Source organism: Heteronotia binoei, chromosome 5 (assembly GCF_032191835.1).
Source record: "Heteronotia binoei isolate CCM8104 ecotype False Entrance Well chromosome 5, APGP_CSIRO_Hbin_v1, whole genome shotgun sequence".
NCBI classification, from domain to species: Eukaryota; Metazoa; Chordata; class Lepidosauria; order Squamata; family Gekkonidae; genus Heteronotia; species Heteronotia binoei.
In genome coordinates this window covers 103,766,354-103,789,209 of record NC_083227.1, presented here as the reverse complement: position 1 = coordinate 103,789,209, position 22,856 = coordinate 103,766,354, and the positions used below count along the sequence as shown (strand labels likewise).

The 22,856-nt window shown below is 44.5% G+C and overlaps 1 protein-coding gene across 3 annotated transcripts in view; it reads right to left on the bottom strand.

Annotated features, from left to right (window-relative positions):
* Positions 1-22,856, bottom strand: part of LOC132572654 (hyaluronidase-4-like) — a 44,910-nt gene that overhangs the window by 6,242 nt on the left and 15,812 nt on the right. For 2 of the 3 annotated variants that reach the window (XM_060239965.1, XM_060239968.1), the window contains exon 2: positions 1,993-3,001. In XM_060239965.1, the coding sequence (XP_060095948.1) occupies positions 1,993-3,001 (1,009 nt within the window). Of the gene's footprint in view, positions 1-1,992; positions 3,002-15,700; positions 15,748-22,856 lie in introns of those variants that run through there. The other variant, XM_060239966.1, reaches the window with a different exon arrangement.

The following is a 22,856-nucleotide window of genomic DNA, read 5'->3' as shown; positions in this document are numbered from 1 at the left end:
TTGTGCCATTTTGGTCCCCAGTATAAGCTTTCACTTGTAGGGTGCCTTTCCCAATCAATATACTGTATGTGTTCCCTGTTTATAATGTAAATAATTTGAATAAATTCATATATATTTTTGAAGTTAACTACTGGAGACATGCTCTGACCACTTAGTCTCCCCCACTCTGCACATTACCAAAAAAGAAAAGAAAAGGAAAGGAGGCCTGTTTTGGGGGTTGCCAACTCTCCAGGGCCACCCCAAAGATCAGAGATTTCACCTCCAAACCAGGAGATTCAGCCAGAGGGGTCTCACTGTCCCTCTAAGATGGCAGTGACAAATTCAGTGAGTGGTGGCAGCGAATTAGGGAAAGGGCAGCAGCGGGACTTGCAAGCCTCAGACAGCTGAAGGACTGAGGGCAGGTGCCTGTTCCATCACAGTCTCTGAGGTGCTACTGGATTTAAATCCGGCTGTTTCTTTTCACTGAAACCCAAGATCTACAGAAAGTTAATTGCAGGCTAAACCAAAATCTTCTAAATAAGCCTGTAATTTTTTTACTTTGCCTTTACATGAGAATGTCAGTTCCATTTAATGCTGAATACACTGCTGGGGGCAAAGGAAGATAGGCTTGTATGTGCATATCTGGTGGGCAATGTGTCATTTTATCATCAAAGCATACAGCTAATCAATTTCAACCTATTGAAAAAAATTTTTAATCCTAAAGTGAAATGGAAAAGCACACAGAAGTCACCATGCACATTTTAAATAGTAAAGTCATTAAAAAAAAAAGCATAAAAAATCAGGATTCCCAACAGCTCTCTAATTCTTAGGTCCCCCAAATATTTTAGAATTACTTACACGGATAGACTTTTGCTCTGCATAATCAGAGGTAAAGAAAACCACAGTGAGCATTACCAGCAAGTGTTACCAGCAAAGTGGTAAGAAATGTGTGTGTGAATTCTAAATGTTCTGCATGTGTCAGACTTAACAGCATACACCGAATAGTGAAGTTCACAAGCTGATGCAAGAAAGCTAAAGGGGGGGAAATGCATTATACTGGAAGCAAAGTCCTTCTTCTGCCAGTACTATTCTCCTCTTGGCAACACATTTATTATATCTTATTATTTGTCTAAACAAAATTAGTCCCCACTCCCAGTCCTGTAATTCTTACATAAGTACCAAATCAATGCAACCATTTCTGGGAGTCTTTCAACAGCCCGTTCAGCGTTCATGTATATTGTCTTGCTGCAATTCTAACAATAGATCTGTAAGGCCAATATTAATACCCCCAACTGCAGATGGAAAGCTGAGAAAGATCAACTTGCCTAAGGCCACAAAGTATGTCTGTGGCAGAGGCAAGCTTGCCATTTCCCACTGTGGGCAGGGAAACTCCCACCCACCAGTAAGCCCTTCTGCTACTGCTCAGCTACGCAGTGGGGGGGGGGGGGATGAAGGGGGGGAATAGGAGGGGTGATCGTCACAATGCAATCATAATGACATTCCTTCTGGTGCAACTGGAATTGGCATCAGTTTGTTGCCAGTGATGTTGGCCAAATGCTAAGAATGTCACTGGTAATGCAATGATGTCACTTCCAGTCACACCAGAAGTGATGTCATTACATCACCAGCAAAGCCTACATTTAGACAGATGTCAGCTAAGAATCTTCCAGATCACAGCTTGGCCACTTTGCTCTACCAGTTTAGTGTGATTTCAGCTCAAAAGACGAATTTCTGATATCAGCAAGCGTGCTGGGCTCAAAGCAGACCTCTTATAGATAGTTTTGGAACAAGATGGAGCATGGCAAGCATATTACCTAGAGTTACCAAACTCAAGGTGGGGCTTGGAGTACTCCTGCAATTACAATTCATCTCCAGAATGCAGAGATTAGTTTCCCTGGAAATAACAACACTGCCATCACATTGCTGTTGAGCTCTCTCCTACGCTGCCTTCCTAGGCACTGCCTCTAAATTCCCAGAAATTTCCCAAGCCAGAGTTGACAATCTTAGTATCACCTGAGTCAGCTCCTTCAGTGTGTAGGTATAGAACGGCCTGGCATATACAAAGACAGGCAGGGAATGCTGGAAGGACGGCAACTCAGCCACTCTCAGGGCTTCACCCACTTTGGCCCACACAAACTTCTTCCCTTGCATGGAGCTTCTCAGCACCTCCTCCATGTAGATTGAAGGGTAAAGAGCTTTGCTCTGTTCCCACAGCCATTTTAGCTCATCGTTACGTTGCAGCTCCAGTGGGGGGCAGTGCCCAGAGAAGCTCTCAAAGTCATCTAGGTAGTGGTAGTTATAGCACTCTGGAAAGAGGTAGTAGCCCCACCAACCACTGGGGCGCAGAGACCGGGCTAACCGGAGAGTCTCAGACATTAAATCTTTTGCAGCTGTCTCAAATTCCCACCTGGCCTTCATTTCTACCTTGTCCTCAGACAGGCCAGGGTTCCTTTGCCTTACAAGCTGAAGAGACATGTTCCGATAGATGTTTTTCTTGTCCCAGTTTCGTATCCATAGGGGCCTCCAGTTCTCCCAGTCAATCACTGAGAGGCCTGAAAAAGAGTCCGAAGGCATGGCCACAGCAATGTCCTCTCTCATCTTCTCCAAGTGTTCTGTCAGGCTGGTGTTCTGAGGGCAGCCACCATTGATGGCAGTGGGTGGGACAGTTGAGTTCAAGTAGAAAGGATACAAGCCTAGCTGGTCATAGTAGAAGATGGTGATGTTCCCACCCACAAAGGATTCCTGAGAATTCACCAGGATGTTATAGGAGTCCAAGTTGAGCGGCACACCATAGGAGGCTGAGCATCGAGCTGTTGGTGCATTCCAAGCCACTAGAAAAGGGCTGCCTTTCACAATTGGGGGCAGGGATGGTTTCAAGTGGGGACTGGCAGCAGGCAGGTCAGGGCACAGCCAAAGCAGCAGCAGGAAAGTGTGGCGACAGAAAGACTTGTGAAGCCTGAAGTGTGCCAAAGTCTGCTCAGATGGTCTTGTTGAGCAGGAGAGTTCCGCATTGTGGACAATGCTGCAGAAAGGAGAGAAAAAAGAAAAGCGATATTGTGGAGAAATGCATTTTTTGGGGGGAGTAAAGCCTTCACTGAGTTTTTAATAGTTTTTCTCTTTTTGGCAGAGAAAAGGCAGGAGAGGGGAAGTTGATTCAATTGCTTTCCAGCCTCACCTCAGTCACCCTTTTAAAAATGCTAATAGGTAGGATGGTCAAAGTTTCCCCCACTCCAAGCATGGAACATAGGTCTGGAGAAATTAAATACTAGAAAGACTTTAGGGAAAAGCTCCTGGAGACTTCAGGAAAAGTTTCTTTGACCTGTCCTGACCTGGTCAGTGGGAGGAGAAAGAGAAATGATAAAACTCCTGGTAGCGAAGGTCTTTTGTACTGATTCCATCAAGGCAGACAGAACTCTGACTTGAGGTCTGTGGGAGGCAACCATTGCCATGTGCTGGCCTGCACACCTGAAAGAGACTCCAAATTAATAGAAACCCTGTAGAACAGGGGTGTCAAACATGTGGCCCGAGGGCCAAATCAGGCCCCCAGAGGGCTCCTATCAGGCCCCTGAGCAACTGGCTCTTGTCTGCTTCCTTCTCCCTCTCTCTTGCTTCCTTCTGCATCTCAACTTGTTTTGCAAGGCTTGCTCAATCGCACAGGAGCAACAGAGCAAAACCTCAATTTTTTTCATTGGTTGAGGTTCCTCCCCCTCCTGGTCCCTGGGGAGGGAGGGAAAGAGCCAGAGCTTCCTTTGCCCAGTTCTCTGGATCCAATGGGAGAAATACAAAGAAAGAACCTTCAAGATCAACAAGTGCTAATTTTTAAGCATGTTTTAAGTTTTTAAAAAAAATCTTCACTCATGTTTTTCTGTGTCCTTTATAATTTTTTTTATCTTTGCTACCTAATCTCTCATTAGTGGCCCCGCGCTGGTGGAATCAACTCCCAGAGGGGGTGCGAGCCCTGCGGGACCTGAACCAGTTCCGCAGGGCTTGCAAAACCTCTCTTTTCCAACTCGCATTTGAATTAGGACCAGACTAACTTGATAAAATCATTCTAACTCTAGCCATATTATGTTGTAACTGAAGCTGATAATATGTAATTGTGACACCAGAAATTATAGCACCTATTTTTATGTATTTTAATCTATATATGTAATTGTATTGTATTCATAATGTTTATCTGCTTTTAATTGAATCATGACGTAGTCATGTCTGTGAGCCGCCCTGAGCCCGCCTTTTGGTGGGGGAGGGCGGGATATAAAAATAAAATTTATTTATTTATTTATTTATTTATTTATTTATTTATTTAAATAGGTACACACATGGCTGGCCTAACACGGCCCAACAAGGTCTCATTTATGTCAGATCCAGCCCTCATAACAAATGAGTCTGACAGCCCTGCTGTAGAACATCTGGTAACTTTCTAAGATAAGGAACTTCTTTACTCTTGCTCAATCAGTTGCTCTATCAGATGTTAAATGTAAAGATGGGGGGTGGAGCATGGGGAGGACAAGTGAGGTGAAATGCCACAGATGCCCTTCAAAGCATCCATTTTCTCTGGGAGAACTGATCTCTGTAATCTGGAGATTACAAATCACAGTAAACTGCCTCATTGATAACCAGGTGCTGGGTAGCTGGAGACACAGAGGCAAGGCCTCAGTGCTTGGAAGAGAAGCTGGGTGTCCTGACCCTCCTAGGGAATTCCTACAAAGGCCAGATGGTGGCAGTGGTTGAACACACAGAGAGAAAAGCCCTCCAGGTGTTGGGAAAACTCAGGAGGGCAGGGTGGAATAGGGACTGCATATCAGAAAAGGACTGTTCTACCACAAGTCTTATGCAAATATTGCTCACCAAACTAGATACCTCTCATTTTAATTAAAAAAAAATTCAACTGCATTTTAATCTAGCCACTTCTCCAAGAAAACTCAGATTGCCATACACAATTATCTCCTGCTTTATTTGATCTTCACAGCAATTCCTGTGATGTAAGTTAGACTGGGAGAGTGCAAGAGATCCAAGATCGCCCAGTGACCTTCATAGCAGATTGGAGATTTGAACTCAGGGAAAGGAGAACCTGTCCTGCTCCAACACCTTCAACCAGCATATAATGCTGGCTTTCAAATATCAAATGCTGGCTTTCTGCAAACTATGCAAAACTGAACTGTTCAAGAGGGATTTTGTGTGCAGTGAATAGGGTTAACATAACAGAAGAGAAGCCATGTTGGATCAGGCAATGGCCCATCCAGTCCAACACTGTGTCACACAGCGGCCAAAAAAACCAGGCGCCATCAGGAGGTCCATCAGTGGGGCCAGGACACTAGAAGCCCTCCCACTGTGCCCTCCCACAAACACCAAGAATACAGAGCATCACTGCCCCAGACAGAGAGCTCCAACAATACGCTGTGGCTAATAACCACTGATGGACCTCTGTTCCATATGTTTATCCAATTCCCTCTTGAAGCTGTCTATGCTTGCAGCTACCACCACCTGGCAGTGAATTCCATGTGTTAATCACCCTTTGAGTGAAGAAGTACTTCCTTTTATCAGTTCTAACCTGACTGCTCAGCAATTTCATTGAATGTCCATGAGTTCTCATACTGTGAGAAAGGGAGAAAAGTACTTCTTTCTCTACCTTCTCTATCCCATGCATAATCTTGTAAACCTCTATCATGTCACCCTTCAGTCGAAGTTTCTCCAAGCTAAAGAGTCCCAAGCGTTTTAACCTTTCTTCATAGGGAAAATGTTGCATTTTCTTCATAGTGAAAGGGTTGCCATGCACAAAAATGGTTTTGCAAACTTGCTTGGATAAATGATTAGGGACAGTGGTCTATACTAGTGTGTATAGTTTATTGTAATTTCTGTACGACCTAACGTGGCATATACATACTTATGCTATCCTTCATTCTTTCTGGTGGTTCCAGACTTCTAATATCCTAATGCACTGGTTACTGAATGTCCCATTTTGTTGACTGCACTGGCTCCTTATGTGTAGTCCACATTGAGTTCCCACGTGAGAAAAGCAGACTATAAATAATGTAGTACATAAATAGATAAAATGTTTAAAAAACAGTCTTTATTCTGATCTTGAACTTCAGCTAACATAGAGCAAATTGGCTCTCCCTTCAAAGAGTAGATCCAAGCGGGCGGCCGTGTTGGTCTGAAGCAGTTGAACGAAGGAGTCAAGTTGCACCTTTAAGACCAACCAATTTTTATTTAGAACGTAAGCTTTCTTGAGCTTTTAAGCACACGTCATCAGACGAGGAATCCAGCACAGTGAGCAAAGCCATACATAGCTGAGCAGAGCCATACATAGCTGGTAGGCAATGGCCCAGAATGCAACATGGTACAGATTTAAGAACCAATGACAGTGAAGTAAAATTATCTGGTAGGCAGTGGTTTAGAATGTAAAATGGTACAATGACAGAATAGTAAAATTAACAAATTGAGCAAACCTTTGATCTGAGTAGCATGAGCATGCGAAAGCAACAAAACAATAGTATGTCAAAATGTGAGATGGTCTGTCAATAACAATGGGAGATGGGTTCAATGTATGTAATGGGATAGGCAACCAAAGTCCCTGTTTGAGTGTGTCAATACAGCTAAAAGAGAAATACATTGAATAGTGATGTTCTTATCCACCTAATTTACTTTTTAACATGTAAACATTCTAGTTTGCCATAGGAAAAAAGAATACAATAAAATATAGTGAAAATGGGTAAAGCATATGTAATGAGATATACCGCCAATATCCCTATTTTGAGTATGCCAATACAAATAATTATACTGATACACAATTCTAAAAGAGAAACATTGGAATACCGTGGCTGTATAGCTATACTCACTGAGAGTGGGTTTAGCATCTGTAATGAGATAAAAAACCAATATCCCTGTTCAGTCCTGGGAAGGTGTTTGTTCCAAATTTCATAATAATTTCTCTCTCCATTCTGTTCTTGAAGTTCCTTCAAAGAGTGACTGCTCACAGGATACATGCACACACGCTTGTGCAGGATTTGTGGTTATTTTTTGATTGGAGAGGTTTTCAGTTGACATCTTTTGCCTCCCAGCATTCTGCAGCCTCTAAAACCTTTGGCTTCTTCACAGTGCTCAACATACACACACTCTAAAGACCTGCCCCCACCTCCTTTGAGTTTTACTGTTGCATTCCAGGGTTGAGGTCAGGAGCAGGCTGGGTAGGATTAAGTAGGGCTGGTGACAAATGTATGACAATGAATCAGATTGCTTTTAAAAGGCTCCTTTCTCTGCATTAAGATCCTTTCTAAAGGAGAGGCTGCCTGCTTTCTAATTGCCGCTGCTCCAGGAGATTTCCCCCAAGCTAATTTGCTGAGCAATTCAATTTGCACTAGACATGAATGAGGGAGAGAGCAGACTGCTCTTTGGAGACCATCCGGCTTTGGGGACATGAATCTGCTTGCAAAGCTATTTACAACAGGAAAAAGCTCGCCTAACTTTGCTGTGTCTAACTTTGCTGCATCGTTACATTGGCATGTGCTAATTAAGGGAGCTCCTCTTTTCAGAGCCTCTGAGGCCCAGCAATCTATATACTACCAGAAGAATGCAGAAAACCAGGGTGCCCAGCTCCACTCCTTCCGTGGTTTCAGTTCAAATGCCCCCTCTCCCAGCTTAATTGGGGCCACTTCCACTGAGAACTGAGCAGTCACATTAACCTCATTCTGCACAGGCCACTAAACAGACATCTGATGATTACAGCCTTCAATTACAGACAAAAGTGAAACTCTTTACTCAAATGCATTAGGCACTAATACCCAAAGTTCTCTGAAAAAACATGGTTTAGCATGATGTACTAGAAACAGCCTCAGTCATTTGATTTGACTTCTGTAAACCTTGATTACAGTTGCTGTTATCAATTCCCTGCTCCCAAATACAAATTCAAGGCATGTAATCTGCTCAGTCACGCTTGCTAACATGCACACACACCCATTCTATGCCAGCACCTGTATGAGGCAAAAAGCCTTCTTGTGCAAGGTGCCCTGTCATACACTCTAAAGCTACAGAGCCCCAGAAGGATGTCTCAGGAAGGCAAAGCTGTCCGTATTTCAAACAGGCCACCCACTGATCTACCTAGCTGGATGAGGAAGTTTTTTTTAGCCTCATGGCCACTGATGGATCTATCCATAAATCTAATTCCCCTTTAAAGCCATCTATGCTCATGGCCATCACTACAGCCACCGGCAGTGCCTCATAGTTTCATTACTAGCTGATGGAAGAAGTAGTTTACTAACTTGAGAGATACTGAAATCAGCACTGTCACAGACACTTGTGGTCTGTCTGCTGTTCTCTTCCACATTTAAGGGGTGCCATTAACACATCACAACTAGGGAAAGTCTCCTTGTTCTTCCTTCCTCCCACACATTCTAGGATGTACCAGAATAAACACATAATGGCTGCTGGAAAGCATTGGCCCCTTCTAAACAACAATGGAATATTCAGAATTTCTAAATAGCCAAGGAATTAATTGAAGTAAAGATTGCACTGTCAGATTAAATGCCCCCAAGCATTTCCCTTTGGCTCTAGTCAAGCTGATTACAATATGCACTAGCCTTGCATCCTTTACAGTGCTCCTCTGACCTTCTGACTGGGATACAAAGAGATCCTATTCATGTCTGAAAAAGGGAGCTTTGACTCTCAAAAACTTATACCCTTAAAATCTTGTTGGTTTCTAAGGCATTATTGGACTTTATTTGTAAAATCTATCTGCTATGAAAGGTCTCAGCTAGTAAAATACCCTAGGTGGGAATTGTTACAAATTACATAATTGCTAAACAGAATGTTTAATGGTCACTCTCATTTATTGCTCCATTTAAATGGCTGACCAAAAAAACAGAAATCAATTTTTGCCAGTCCCATTACCAAAAATTAATTTCTTTGAGGCCCTACACAAAAGAGTGCAATTCTGTGTTCAAAAGAATGCAATAATTTCCATCCCGTTTGTTATAGGCACCATTTTCCCCCATGTTATTTGCTCATTTGGATCTCTCCTCATCCATGCACCTGCTTTGTTTCTGTGCTGCAGAACTGCTTCTGTTGTTTGCAGAACTATGTTTATCCAGCCAAGGAACCCGGACAGAATCCTCACACCTCCTGGCACTTTGGACGCTTTTTCCAACCCAAGGTGTAAGTGCCTTGGTGAATCCTGGGGACTATAGTTCGCAGCATGCTTGCCTGAATGTCAGCTGTCAGGCCAGCACCCAGCCGGCCTGGATAGCTACAGGACTGGTAGCAGAACTCATGGTTTTCCCATTCATTTTTATTATCAAACAAATTTGGGGGTGGGGGCGTTATTTGTAAGAAGCCTAGTGCTGGATGCTAGTAATAAACCTTCATTTTCTCTGCTTCCATTTGATGCTTTCTGAGTTTCTATAAAAATTCTGCACACATACAAGGCACTTCTCTGTTCCCCCAGACTTGAAATGTAACCAACAGAAACTGCAGACCCAATGGCAGTGCCCCTGAGGATGTGCACTTTGTTTAACAAGCCTAGCCAGGAGCAGCATCTGAGCTATAAAGGATAAACTTGCTTTTATTTGAACTCAACATTCAGAAGCACTAGCTATACCTAACGGGGAGGGGGGGAGATTAAAATGGCAACTTTGGATATACAGTTATAAGATTTCAAGCATCAAATGGCAGAAGACTGGGAAACGAGGCTGGTGTGGAGAAACATTTACTGCCCAAAAGGCAGCTTTTCCTTTCTCTGCATGGAGCACTTAGTATTTAATTATAGCCCTTCTTCCTAAGCATTCATCATCAATCTAGGAGTCAAAGCAATACACCCACTTGATCTCTGAGTCTCAGAAGTCATCTCAAATCAGTGACTTCTGAGACAATTTGGAGAATAAAGGTACTATAAAAGGATGTGCAAAAAAGCCAGTCAGAACCAGATTGAATTAACTAGTTGTTTCTAAAACCTAAACTATTTTATTGATTGATTGGATTCGGCCTCTATCTATCCCACTCTCTCCACAAACAGACTCAGGGCAGGTTACAACAGGAGATGACTTCTATTAAAACAATTAGTACAAACAGGATGACATTCAATTAAAACAATTCAATAATGACATTTAAAAACATGAACATTTAAAACTTTATATCCAGATGGCATAAAACTATACCAATTTTTTGTTCCAACAGGGCTGGAGCAACAGTGTTGGTGTGGACAGTGATGTCATAGTTTCTTATATGGGCAGTTCAGGGGAGGCCAGATGTTGGGCATCCACCACCTGAACCAAAGGCCTGGTGGAACAGCTCAGCTTTATAGGCCTGCAGAACTATAATAGGTCCTGCACAGCTCTGATCTCAAGTGGGAGCAAGTTCCACCAGGCCAGGGCTATGGCAGAAAAAGCCCTGGCCCTAGTTGAGGCTAAGTGGACATCCTTTGGGCAGGGGACAGGCAGTAAATGAAGATCCACAGAGCGCAAGGCTCTCTGGGGAACATACAGGGAGAGACGATCGCTCAGATATGTCAATCCCACGCTGCACAGGGCTTTAACGGTTAGAACCAGCACCTTGAACTGGATCTGGTACTCAACTGGTAGCCAATGCAATTGGTGTAGCACCAGCCGAATGTGCTCCCGCACAGATGTCACAGTCAGCAGCAGCATTAAAGCAACCCATATTAGGAAGCTAATCTGATAGTTGTTTTCCATAGCTTTCAAGGATATAACTTTCCTCAACCCCATCTTGCTGGAATAAAATTCATAGGGAATGGTCCTCTCTCCCAAGGGAGACTCCCTCCCTACCAGGTGTCAGACAGACAGAAGACAGTCTTCCCATTTTACCTAAGCAATACAAATTCTTACTTGCTGGGGCACCCTGAGGATTGAGCTTCCCTTCACTTTTTTAGATTTGACTTAGAGTGAGCAGGTGCAGCCAACTCATCTATGCCTCACTACACTCAGTTTCTTTCAGCACTTTCCTCCCAGTTCGGCTCTGTTATCCAAAGTCAGCCAGGCTGGAAGAAAATGCTGAAAAGAACCCCAGCATGATGCAGATTGGAGGTAGGGTTTAGCCCCTCTGACTCACATAGTCTGGTGCTTTTATTTAAAAAACAGATCACTACCACGCTACCTGACATTTTCTTTACATATAAATGGCAGACATTGCGGATTAGTTCCTTCTATTCCTTTTGGAGGTATGTGTGATTTCCATTGCTCCTATGACTTTACTTAATCATAACAGTCAATATTTAATTACAGTTCATTTTCTTAAGTAGCACTCATAAGGCTTCACTCAGTAATCCTTAGAATGCCCCTTTCAGCAAGCCAGCAATATCCCCTTCGCCCCTCATTTTGCAGAGAGGCAAACCTTTCTCTCAGCCTAAGACCACCCAGTGAGTTCATGGCTTCGCTGAGAACTGGAAGAGATTTCCTGCTCTTAACATTGCATAGACCAGCTCAGAAGTTATGATAGTTTTCTGGAAGGCCACCCAGCATCATGGGGGAGCAATAGGCAGTGAAACATTGGCCAAGTGAAATAACTTTTGTAAAGCCACCTTGGGACCATTATGTGGGAAAAGACGGTCTATAAATAGTTCAATTAAATATATAATATAAACCAGAAGGGGTATTAATGTGGCTTCTGTTTTGAGATGGGATTTGTGGTACCCCAAAGGAGAATTTCTCTGGGTGATAGGGTTGAGCTTTGAGACAAGTTAAGCATCTTACAAAGCACACATGTTCTCCCTCTTTTGGTCTGTGTTTGAACACAAATTTACATTGGCAAAAGTTAGGCAATTTCAGTAATAATATGACACATTTTATGCTGTTTTCCTTTTTATATCTCCTCCCCCCCTAGACACACACACACTTTGGGGGAATAAATAAAACCGGGGAATATCATTCAAAGCTTCCATCATTTCAGAATGTTCCCCCACCTTTAAGAAAAGTTTCACATCTCCTGAGAACGTAATGCATACAAAGGAGTATGATTTTCTCATTTTGCTGACAAAAAGGTTAAGACTATGTTGGCAGGACCAGGCAGTAATCAATTCAATGTTTTTAGAATGTATGATCACAACATTGCTTGCAGCATAAATTTAAGGATAACACCCAGATACACAATCTGCAATTATAGAACTCAGAACCAATCTAGACTTGATTAGAGAGATCAGCAGTCGTTTTTTAAAAAAAAAGCTTGAAGAAGCTGTCAGGGATGTGGGGTGGATGATTCAACTAATGGCCACATACTTTCCCCTAGTACACAGAACTCCTACACAGAACTACTGTTTGCCCCATAGTGGGGTGTGTGTGTATAGTTTACCATATGGCAGGGGTGGCCAAACTGTGGCTCAGCAACCACATGTGGCTCTTTCACACACATTGTGTGGCTCTTGAAGCCTCCACCACCCCATCGGTCAGCTCTTTAAATCACTTCTCCAAGCCAGGCCAGCCAGCAACTTGGAGAATGAATTTAAAGTTACCATTGCTTTCTTTCCACCTCTCCCTCCCCCATCTATTTGCCTGCGTGCCTGCCTTTCTTTCAGCTCTCAAACATCTGACATTCATGCCTTGCAGCTCTCAAACATCAGATGCTTATTCTATGTGGCTTTTACATTATGTAAGTTTGGCCACTACTGCTATGTGTGTTCCAGCATATTCTCTGTATGTGTGTGCCTGACAGAGAAAAGGAAAATGGCAAGAGAGAAAAGGGTGCAGTGCCCTAGCATCATTATATGGACCCCAGATGCTTTTAGAAGAAGAAGAATTGCAGATTTATACTCTGCCCTTTTCTCTGAATCAGAGTCTCAGAGTGGCTTACAATCTCCTTCACCTTCCTCCCCCACAACAGACACTCTGTGAGGTGGGTGGGGCTGAGAGGGCTCTCACAGCAGCTGCCCTTTCAAGGACAACCTCTGCCAGAGCTATGGCTGACCCAAGGCCATTCCAGCAGGTGCAAGTGGAGGAGTGAGGAATCAAACCCGGTTCTCCCAGGTAAGAGTCTGCACACTTAACCACTACACCAAACTGGCATTAAAAAAATCCCACTGCAGGAGGTCCTTAATACAGATCTCTTTGGCCATGTCTAGCATGACCAAACATCACAGTCACTTTATGTGAGAGAGAGAGAGATGTAAGGAAGATGAACACCTCTGTGTGGGTGCACACATTTATCACACACATCAACTTAATTCACAGTGCAATCCTAAACATAATTATACCTGTCTAAATCCATTAATATCAATAAAGTAACTTGGTTTAAGACTGCACTGTTAGCAAGACAAAGTTGGGTTTTATTAAAGCACACACACGTCCCGCCCCCTTCTGAATCGGTAGGGAAATCATTAATGGTTGGATACAGTATAATTCCACAGGAGTAGAATTAAGCATCTTTGGATCTCCTGTGCTAAGTCCCTGTTTGTGTACCTGGAAATCTCTCTCCAGCACTATTTTAATTTTAGATAAACATGACTGGTTCCCTGGTGCTTCAGCATCAGAGGTCTATCTCGCATTTGCAGAAGAACACAGAGTTTGCATTGCTGTAGCTATGATAGCATCCCACGCCAGATGAGCAAAGTAAAAGCTATACTGCCCCTCAGTTGCAGTTCTCATGAACTGTAAAATGACTTTCCTATCAAAAATGTGTATTACTGTGTTAAATAAGCAAGATTTGTGGGGGACAAAATGACGTTAAGCTAGTATACAGTAACCCAGGCCTGCCCTCTCCCATCTGTGCTCATTTCTGTGCAACATATAAGCTTTGCAAAATGCAATGCTGGGGGATATTGCTGTCTGATAATGGTAGCTGATCACTTACTGTGCCCTGGATTGACATGCAATTACAGTGCATACCGAAAGGTTGTATTTCCCAGAGTCCACTGCATCCAACCGTGGTTGTGGGAGACTTGAACAAATGATAGACACAAAGTGTATCTCTCAAAATGATAAACAGGAAAGTTTGTAGGGTACATTTTTAAAGACAACAGTGGTATCAGAGCTCTGGGCAGCTACTGGTTCTTCTAGCAACCTATGCTGTGACTACTGCACATAAAAAAACACTGCTTCCCAAATGGTCCCTATTTCCATAAAGCGTTTAGCCTACTGGCCATTTGCCACGATGCATTATTTTAAAAGTTTAGTATTGCATTAAAAGCTACAAGCCCCAGCAGTAGCTTACTAGAATTTGCAATGTTTGTACCCTAACAGAGCAATTCAAAGGAGATGCACTCAAAATCCTATTCAGGTCTATTCATTGGGCCTACAGGAAAGTCTTCTTTCCTGTGAGAGAGCCAGTTTGGTGTAATGGTTAAGTGTGCAGACTCTTATCTGGGAGAACCGGGTTTGATTCCCCACTCCTCCACTTGCACCTGCTGCAATGGCCTTGGGTTAGCCATAGCTCTGGCAGAGGTTGTCCTTGAAAGGGCAGCTGCTGTGAGAGCCCTCCCAGCCCCAGCAACCTCACAGGGTGTCTGTTGTGGGGGAGGAAGGTAAAGGAGATTGTGAGCCGCTCTGAGACTCTTTGGAGTGGAGGGTGGGATATAAATCCAATATCTCAATATCTCATCTTCTTATGAATGCATTGCTAATGTAGATTTTGCAGACAGACAGACAGGTGGCAAGGGCCACCTGACAACTTGGCAAGGACAACCATGGAAAGGAGCCTCATGATAGTGCTCAGTGCTCAGGATGGCATGGGGAAGAGAAGACACTAACATTTCTGACTAGAGAGTCAAATAATGATTCAGTTAGAGGGAAGCACTCCAACATCACACACAAAGTAGTCCCAAGTGTCAGCATGAACAGCAGGATCCTCTCACTCCATTCTATATGTTTGTGCAACATGAGGCATAAAAGTTAACAAGATAACTTGAAAAATCTTTGAACAGGTTTACGCTCATTTTACTGCTCTCACCATCGCATCATGTCATTTGTTCTTTGCCCCCTTGTTAGTATTTCCTCTATTTGCAAGGACACAACACACCTAATAGTGACTGCTTTGCAGGATACATTTGATTTGGGGAACAGAGGAACAAGTAATAAAGCATAGCTCCTTTCCCCTTCTTTCTCAGAACAGAATAGAAATTGATTTTTAACGCCTTATTTTGTCAAATGCAGGTCTCACTCTGAAGTAATATGCACAGAATTAAGTGTTAGAACACAGGAATTAAACACTGTAATGCCTGAATGCATTCAGAACAATGCTTCAGATAGCACAGTTTAAATTGTACATATCTGCTTTAAATCTTTCTTATTTTCAAGATAGAAGTATGTTAAAAGAAAAAGACACAGAACACGGTGTCATCTATATGTTCATGCATGCATGCACACGCACGCACACACACAGGGAATTGTTCACGGTGGTGATGAGTATAAAAGAGAGGGGAAAGTTAACCCTTACATTCCCAGAGGAGAGACGTCACAGAACAGTCCAAAGGCTGAACAACCTATCATTATGCATTAACAAACGGCAGTGCAAACCTCGGGGAGAATGAAGGGAAGCGAACTTCAGCTTGTATCAGTTAGAAGCTGCAGAGCGCAAAGCAAAGGGAAGGAGAGTTCTTCACCTCCCCACCCTAGAGGCTGGAGTGGGGGGAGGTGTCTCTAGCTGGTTGCAGGGTCAAAAGGCCCTTCTCCGAGTCCGGCAAGCTGCTTTCTAACGTCTCTTATCCCACCAGCTACTTGTGCAGACAGCGGGACGGGGGGGGGGGGGGGTGCAGACTGTTCAGAGCGAGAGCGCCAGGGACGCCTACCTGCGGAGTTGGGCAGCCATGGGACCAAGGCTGTGGCTGCGCGTCCCCCGAGCTTGTTCCCGCTCTCGCCGTACTCCGACGGAGGCTCGGGGCACCTGTTAAGGCGGCTCCTGTCGTGGATCCCGCCTCCCGCCCCTCAGGCTGCTCCAGCCGGTGCCTCCTCCGCGCCTGTCGCCCGCATCCCCTGGCGGCGCCTTCTTTGCCCCTCCGTCTTGGACCAGGCGCTGCCCACAGACAACCGGCAGGCGAGGAGTGGAACTACCTGTGGCTGCTCCCCCCCCTCCCCCCGCCACCCTCTGCCCGCGGAGTGGTACAGCCCACGTCTGTGTGCGCTCGGCGAACAGCTGTGTTTATCCGCACCTCCTCCAGGCGACCCTCGTGCTGGCGGCTGAGGTGCGTGTGCGCGCGCGCGCCTTGGGTTCATTCAGTCGAACGTTACTACCTTCCTCACTCTTGCGAGGCGGGAGGCGGGAGCGCAGACGAAGGACAGGGGAGGTGGGGGCGACAGTCTCGCCCGGGTCGCTCTTGCTCTTTGCCCTTCGTTGCATTTCGTTTGTTCATCTTTCCTCCCATGCATCTACGGGGCGCAGAATGACCCTCCGGGCTGCCGGCAGAGACGTCTCTAGTTACAATCGCTCAAAGATTACAAACCCCGCAAACTTCAATTGACCAGGGCAAAAACATTAGATAGCGGGGACAAATCTTACTAGTTGGGTGGGTTGAACAAGATACGCAATTGCATAATGCCAACCGCCGTTTTCACATTGTGGAAAGGGAAAGGTTTACACTTCTCCTCTGCTGTTGATGCGCACTGGAGCTTCAGTCGTGCATGCATAAATTCTGGTCGGGTGAGGTGCCGCTTCTCATTCTTTTAGGTAGAATGAGACGGAAGCAAGAAAGCAGGATGCTAGAAGCAGGACTCATCCCCTGGTTCCCTTCAGTTGCATGCATGTACAGTTGTGTGTGCAGAAATGTTTAGGAACCCTGCTTTTTCCGGCTTCCTAATCGCTCACGCAAACGGCTTTACGCACTACATCTGTACATACACAGCCTTGGATGCTCTGACTTCGCTCCGGCATCAGTGCAGCTCCGGCATTAGTGTATTGCCACCACAACTCCTGTTTTTGGAAGGCTAGGAATAAACATTGACCGAGCACAAACGGAAATACTGGTTCTGAGCACTTGATCTATGCATGTTGGGAAATGTGCAGAGGTCCTACTTGTTTGTTGCTGAAATCCCACCTGCACCCATGCAAGAGCACATAAAGCTGCCCTGTGGCAAGTAAAATCATTGGTCTACCAAGCTCAATATTTTCTACAATGACCAGCAGTGGCTCTCCCAAATTCTCGCATAGGATTTTTTCCTCATCACTACTACCTGTTGCTTTTAAATTGAGGAGACAGGGGTTAGCCCCCCCCCCCCAAAAAAAGCAGATTGCTTCTCCCTGGAGAATCTTCATTATCTTTGGAATGTTTTGTGAAAGGGACTCTAAAGGTAGTTCCCTGTGCAAGCACCAGTCGTTTCCAACTCTGGGGTGATGTTGCATCAGGACATCTTCACGGCAGACTTTTTAACGGGGTGGTTTGCCATTGCCTTCCCCAGTCATCTACACTTTACCCCCAGCAAGCTGGGTACTCATTTTACTGACCTCGGAAGGACAGAAGGCTAAGTCAACCTTGAGCTGGCTACCTGAACCCAACTTCCGCCAGGATCGAACTCAGCTGGTGAGCAGAGCTTGGACTGCAGTACTGCAGCTTTACCACTCTATACCATGGGGCTCTTGAAAGGGACTCTACGGTGGCCCAAAAGGAGGGGTATTGTGGAAACAGAGCTTCTTCAGGCTGAATCACACATTGCATAGCAACAAATCCATGTTTGTCAACATGCGTGCCTTTGTTAAGGAGTCCCAGCTCTCCAATGGAAGCCAAACATAGTTTCTTCTGGGCGAGGAGCAGGGGTCACTGGGGTGGGATGAGGAGGTATTTGTGAATTTCCCGCACTGTGCAGGGGATTGGACTAGATGACTCTGGAGGCCCCTTCCAACTCTTATGATTCTATGTCACATTAACACATCTTACACTGATAATATCACAGTTGCAAAACACATGTGAAAAAAGTCTAAAGCTGAGCCATTCAGAAATAATAGGCACTTGAAGAGAAGGGAAGGGATAACCCTTAAAATAATACAAGGCATCTGGCAACTACAACTACAACTGGCAAACAGCTACTTCTTGCTTTACAGGCCTGAGGACTAACTAGGGCTAGGGATGCCAATCTCCAGGTGGGGTCTGGAGTTCCAGATCAACAGACAACAGAGGTCAGTTCTCCTGGAGAAAATGGTAGAGGGTGAGCAATATGGCAGCAAGTTTGGTGTAGTGGTTAAGTGTGCGGACTCTTATCTGGGAGAAGCGGGTTTGATTCCCCACTCCTCCACTTGCACCTGCTAGCATGGCCTTGGGTCAGCCATAGCTCTGGCAGGAGTTGTCCTTGAAAGGGCAGCTGCTGTGAGAGCCCTCTCCAGCCCCACCCACCTCACAGGGTGTTTGTTGTGGGGGAGGAAGGTAAAGGAGATTGTGAGCCGCTCTGAGACTCTTCGGAGTGGAGGGCGGGATATAAATCCAATATCTTCTTCTTCTATCTTCTTCATCACATCTTTGCCAAACTCCCTCCTTCAAATCTGCCCTCCCCAAGCTCTGACTCCAAATCTCAAGGAATTCCCTAAATGGGGGGTGGGAATGTAACACCATCAGGATTGCAAATACTTTGTGCTTAAGATCCAAAATTTCACACCATGGTAGCTTGAAATGCAGAGAAGAGCAGCCAATATAAAGGATGTGCAAACACTGCAGTGTCCTTCTTTTGCTACTAATTGGGGAGAATGAGGAGTACCACAAGATGCTGCACCTCTTCCCTCTGGAATCTTGTATCAAAGATTTCACCAGACACTGTCCCCAGGCATCTGAGTATATCTTCAGAGACATTAAGGCTGCAGACTAGCTAGCAGAGGCAGTATGATGGAACATGCAGCTGCCTGGAAGTTTCACAGGGTGAGGAGGAAGCAAATGATAAAGGGGCAGGTTCCCAAGTAAAAACATGCAGGACAGAGTGCTGGCTGCAACATGTAATAACAGATTTCTACCGAAACAGCAGGAAATGATTTGTGCAGACTTTCTAGTACTATTTTAAAATCACCTAATACACTTGCATTCCCCTATGGAGGACTATTTACAGCTGAAATTATATGAGACTTTGGCAGATGCATGCATCTGAATCCTGATCCACTCCAATCATGTCAAAAGCACAGTGAGTATCCCATTGGACATGTGCTTTCTGATACTCTCAAGGTGACCCAAAGCAGCTGACAACATTGCTTTTCCAGTTTCTTCCCAAACCAGCCCTTTGAGGTGGCTTAAACTGAAAAAGAATGAATGACTGGCTCAAGATCACCAGGTGAGCTTCCATGGTAACATGGGAATTGGAACCTGGATCTCCTACATCTTAGTCCAACATTCTGCCTACTACGTCACACTGGCTCTGAACATAGGCAGTCATGCTAAACCTTCCTATCATCCATGGTTTAGTTTTCCAGTCTTTCCTCATCCATCACCTACTTTTCCCCCTCAGCTAAGGTCTGCTATCCAAAGTGAACCCTGCTTGGGGACAGGAAAATAACGCCAAGGTTCTTCACTTCTCTTCCACCTACTCCTTTTCCTAATTAAATGGTACATGGGGAGAGAAGGATACTGAACCTTGGCACAGCAGACTTTACACAAAAAGACCAACTACCAGCCCTTTTAATTTTACATGGGAACCTTCAGAAAGCTACATTTCAGAACTGCTGTCAGTCTAGCAATTTCAACCAGCAATCCTAATGTTGTAATAAAGAAAAAGTGTTAAAATAGTCTCTAATCCATTCTGTGGCACCTACAGAAATTACACTGATATTCCACATCCAGTTCTCTCTAGCACAGACACCCACACGCATCCAACAGCAGCCCAGCAACACACAACTGGTAGTCTGGCTTTAAGAAACAGCTTTGGGAAACAGTGCCTTTTTAGCCCATTGCCTGTCTCTTTGAGGCATCAGATGCCATCTGGTCATCCGGACAGAACAGCCTACCACAGTAAGAGGAGGAGTGGTAAACATTGCTCCCTGGAGGAACTTTGGATCTCTGTCAGTGCTTCTCACCCCATTGCGTGATGTGACACTCCATTAGTGACACACCATAATCTTTTGTCCCTCTGGATCAGGAGAAATGGCATATCCCCCCCTGAGGTATCACAGCACCACCTCTCCAGACAACAGTCAGAGTGTGAATACATTATCGCAACATTTTGAGTCTGACTGGTGTCCCACCAGTGGCTAAACACAGAAAATAGAAAGTATGTAGTGAACACCACCAAACTCATGTGAGAGGATTAGCTCACATCTCAACCAGGGATCACTATTTGTTGAACATTTTTTATTTTTTCCCCTTTGAATGCTAAATCCTTTGTACCTCCTTTATTTCCTTTGGAATGGCAAATCTGTGCATCTATTTACCTAGTGCACAAATTTCTTTTAGTAGAAACTAAAGCTGACTGCTTTGCTATATTGGAGCTTCACAATCTTATACCCACATGCGTTGTGGGAAACCAGTTTGCTAAAAAAAGAAAAAGACACATATATGCAACAGATATATCTGTGTGATTATTCAAACGTAGTCTTTATTTAAAAGAAAGTCCAAGAACAATTCTAGGAGAGAGGCTTACATATGCAAGGAAAACATGCAATAGTTTGTTCTGGAAAAAAATATTAGGGCAAAACTGAAATTAAAAATGACAAAAATGCCATTGGAGAAATATTGTGTTAGATACAACCAAAACAGCTCTTCAGTGCTGCCAAATCTGTGTGGATAGCAAAATCTGACACAAGAGAGGAAAGGGATGTCTGATCAAAATGGCTTCTTGATTATTCTGAGGAAATAGTCATAAACTGAAAGTAGTTAGGGATGCTACAGATCAGTTATCTTGGAGGAAATGGATGCTTGGACTATGTCCACCCCAGGCTCCATTTTGAAATCTCCTGGGGTTTCCCAACCTGGATCTGGTAACCCTCCCCTCCTCAACCCCTGCTGGTGACCGGCAGCGGGGGGGGGGGGGGGGGGGAACCTGGCAACTCTAGAAATAGTGCTCCAGCCAGAAAACTAGATAGGCTTCCAAACAGTAAATCACAAAGATTAGCAGGGAAGGAAAGCCAGGTCTTATTACTTGCACACAAAAAGCAACATTTTTGATTCAGAGATGGGACTGAAATTCAGAAACTGGTTGGTTTTAACTGATTAACTTGTTAGAAAATGAACTGCAAGCGTGTGGGTTTACTCATAAGTTAGTCCCACTGTATTAAATGGGGCTTACTCCCAGGAAGTGCTCTTAGGAATTGTCCATTTATTTATTTAGATATTTATATTCTGCTTTCCCCCAGTGAGGACTAAAAGTATCTTAAATCATAGAATCATAGAGTTGGAATGGACCTCCAGGATCATCTAGTCCAACCCCCCTGCACAATGCAGGAAATTCACAAATACCTCCCCCTAAAATCACAGGATCAGCTGTCAGATGACCATCTAGCCTCTATTTTCAAAACCCCAAGGAAGGAGAGCCCACAACTTCATTACCTCATCATTCTACGGTTGCAAGTCCACCTGGGCACTGGCAGGGGTTGGAGTTGGGGGTAAAGTGCCAAGCACAGGCTGGGAAACACCTGGAGATTTAGGGATAGACCCTGGGAGGACAGGGATCTCAGTGGGGTACAATGTCATGGAATGCACCCTCCAAAGCATCCATTTTCTCCAGGAGAACAGATATCTTTGGTCTGGAGATGAGTTGTAATTCTGGGAGATCCCCTGGCCTCACCTGTAAGATGGCATCCCTACATCACTCTCCCATCTTCCATTTTATTCTCACACCAGCCACCCTTGGAAGGAGATTAGGCTGAAAAAGGCGGTAACTGTTCCAAGGATATTAATGGCAGCACAAGGATTTGAACCTGAGTATCTCTGATTCTAGTCTAATCCAGGGGTGTCAAACTCTTTTGTTATGAGGGCCAGATCTGACATAAATGAGATCTTGTCGGGATGGGCCATGTGTATATCTATTTAAGATTAGGTAGCAGAGATATAAACTTTATGAAGGACACAAACACAATAAAAGATTTTTTTCCTTCCATGGGAGCCAGGGAACTGGGCAAAGGAAGCTCTGGCTCTTTCCTTCCTTCTCCAGGGGACCAGGTGAAGGAGGAGCCTCAGCCAATAGAAGGGCTTGGCTCAGTAGCTCTGCTGTGGGATTGAGAGAGCCTGACAAAGCAAGCTCTCCCTCCCCCCTTCTTCCCAAGGGAGGAGCCTCAGCCAATGGAGAAAACCGAGGCTTTTCTCTATAGCTCCTGTGTGATTAAGCAAGCCTAGCAAAGCAAGCTGTTATGCAGAAAGAAGGAAGAGAGAGGGAGAAGGAAGCAGAAGACAGCCAGATTTGACCCCTGGGCCACATGTTTGACACCCCTACTCTAATCATTGTGCCATGCTTGCCAGTGCGACAGAGCTGCTATACATTTAATAGTTGCACAGAAAGACGAAATTTGACAGAAACTAATTTCCTTATTTCAATGATGAGGGGAAAAATCACATCCTCACTTCTAGTTAACTATTAGAAGGCATAAAAGCCCTGACTAACATGAAATCTGGCAACCTGGCACAGATTTTTTGTTCAGGCTGATGTAATAGACCTCCTCAGTTATAAATGCAGATGGCTTGTCTGCCACAGATACTGGCAAATGACAGACTGACATCTGGAGGCTAGTAAGAATGTTTGCCCGCCACAACGTCCTTCATTTTGCCAGACAGCTTCCCCTGGTTCTCAGCTGTTCTGAATTACATTAAAGGGTTGGAGATAATTTGACTCTGTTGGGACTGCACTTATTCCAGAGAACTGCATCCAAAAGCAGGTCTTGATTGTGTTGCATTAAAGGAAAATCCCCATGAGCTGTTGGGATGTGCAATTTCCTGAAGTCTATACAGCCCAGTCCCACCTGCTGTGCATGGTTCATTTCACAATCCAGTGACATCGAAACAGTAGCTGTTTGTTTTTCCCTCTGGGTTCCTGATCACTCTCATCCTCAGG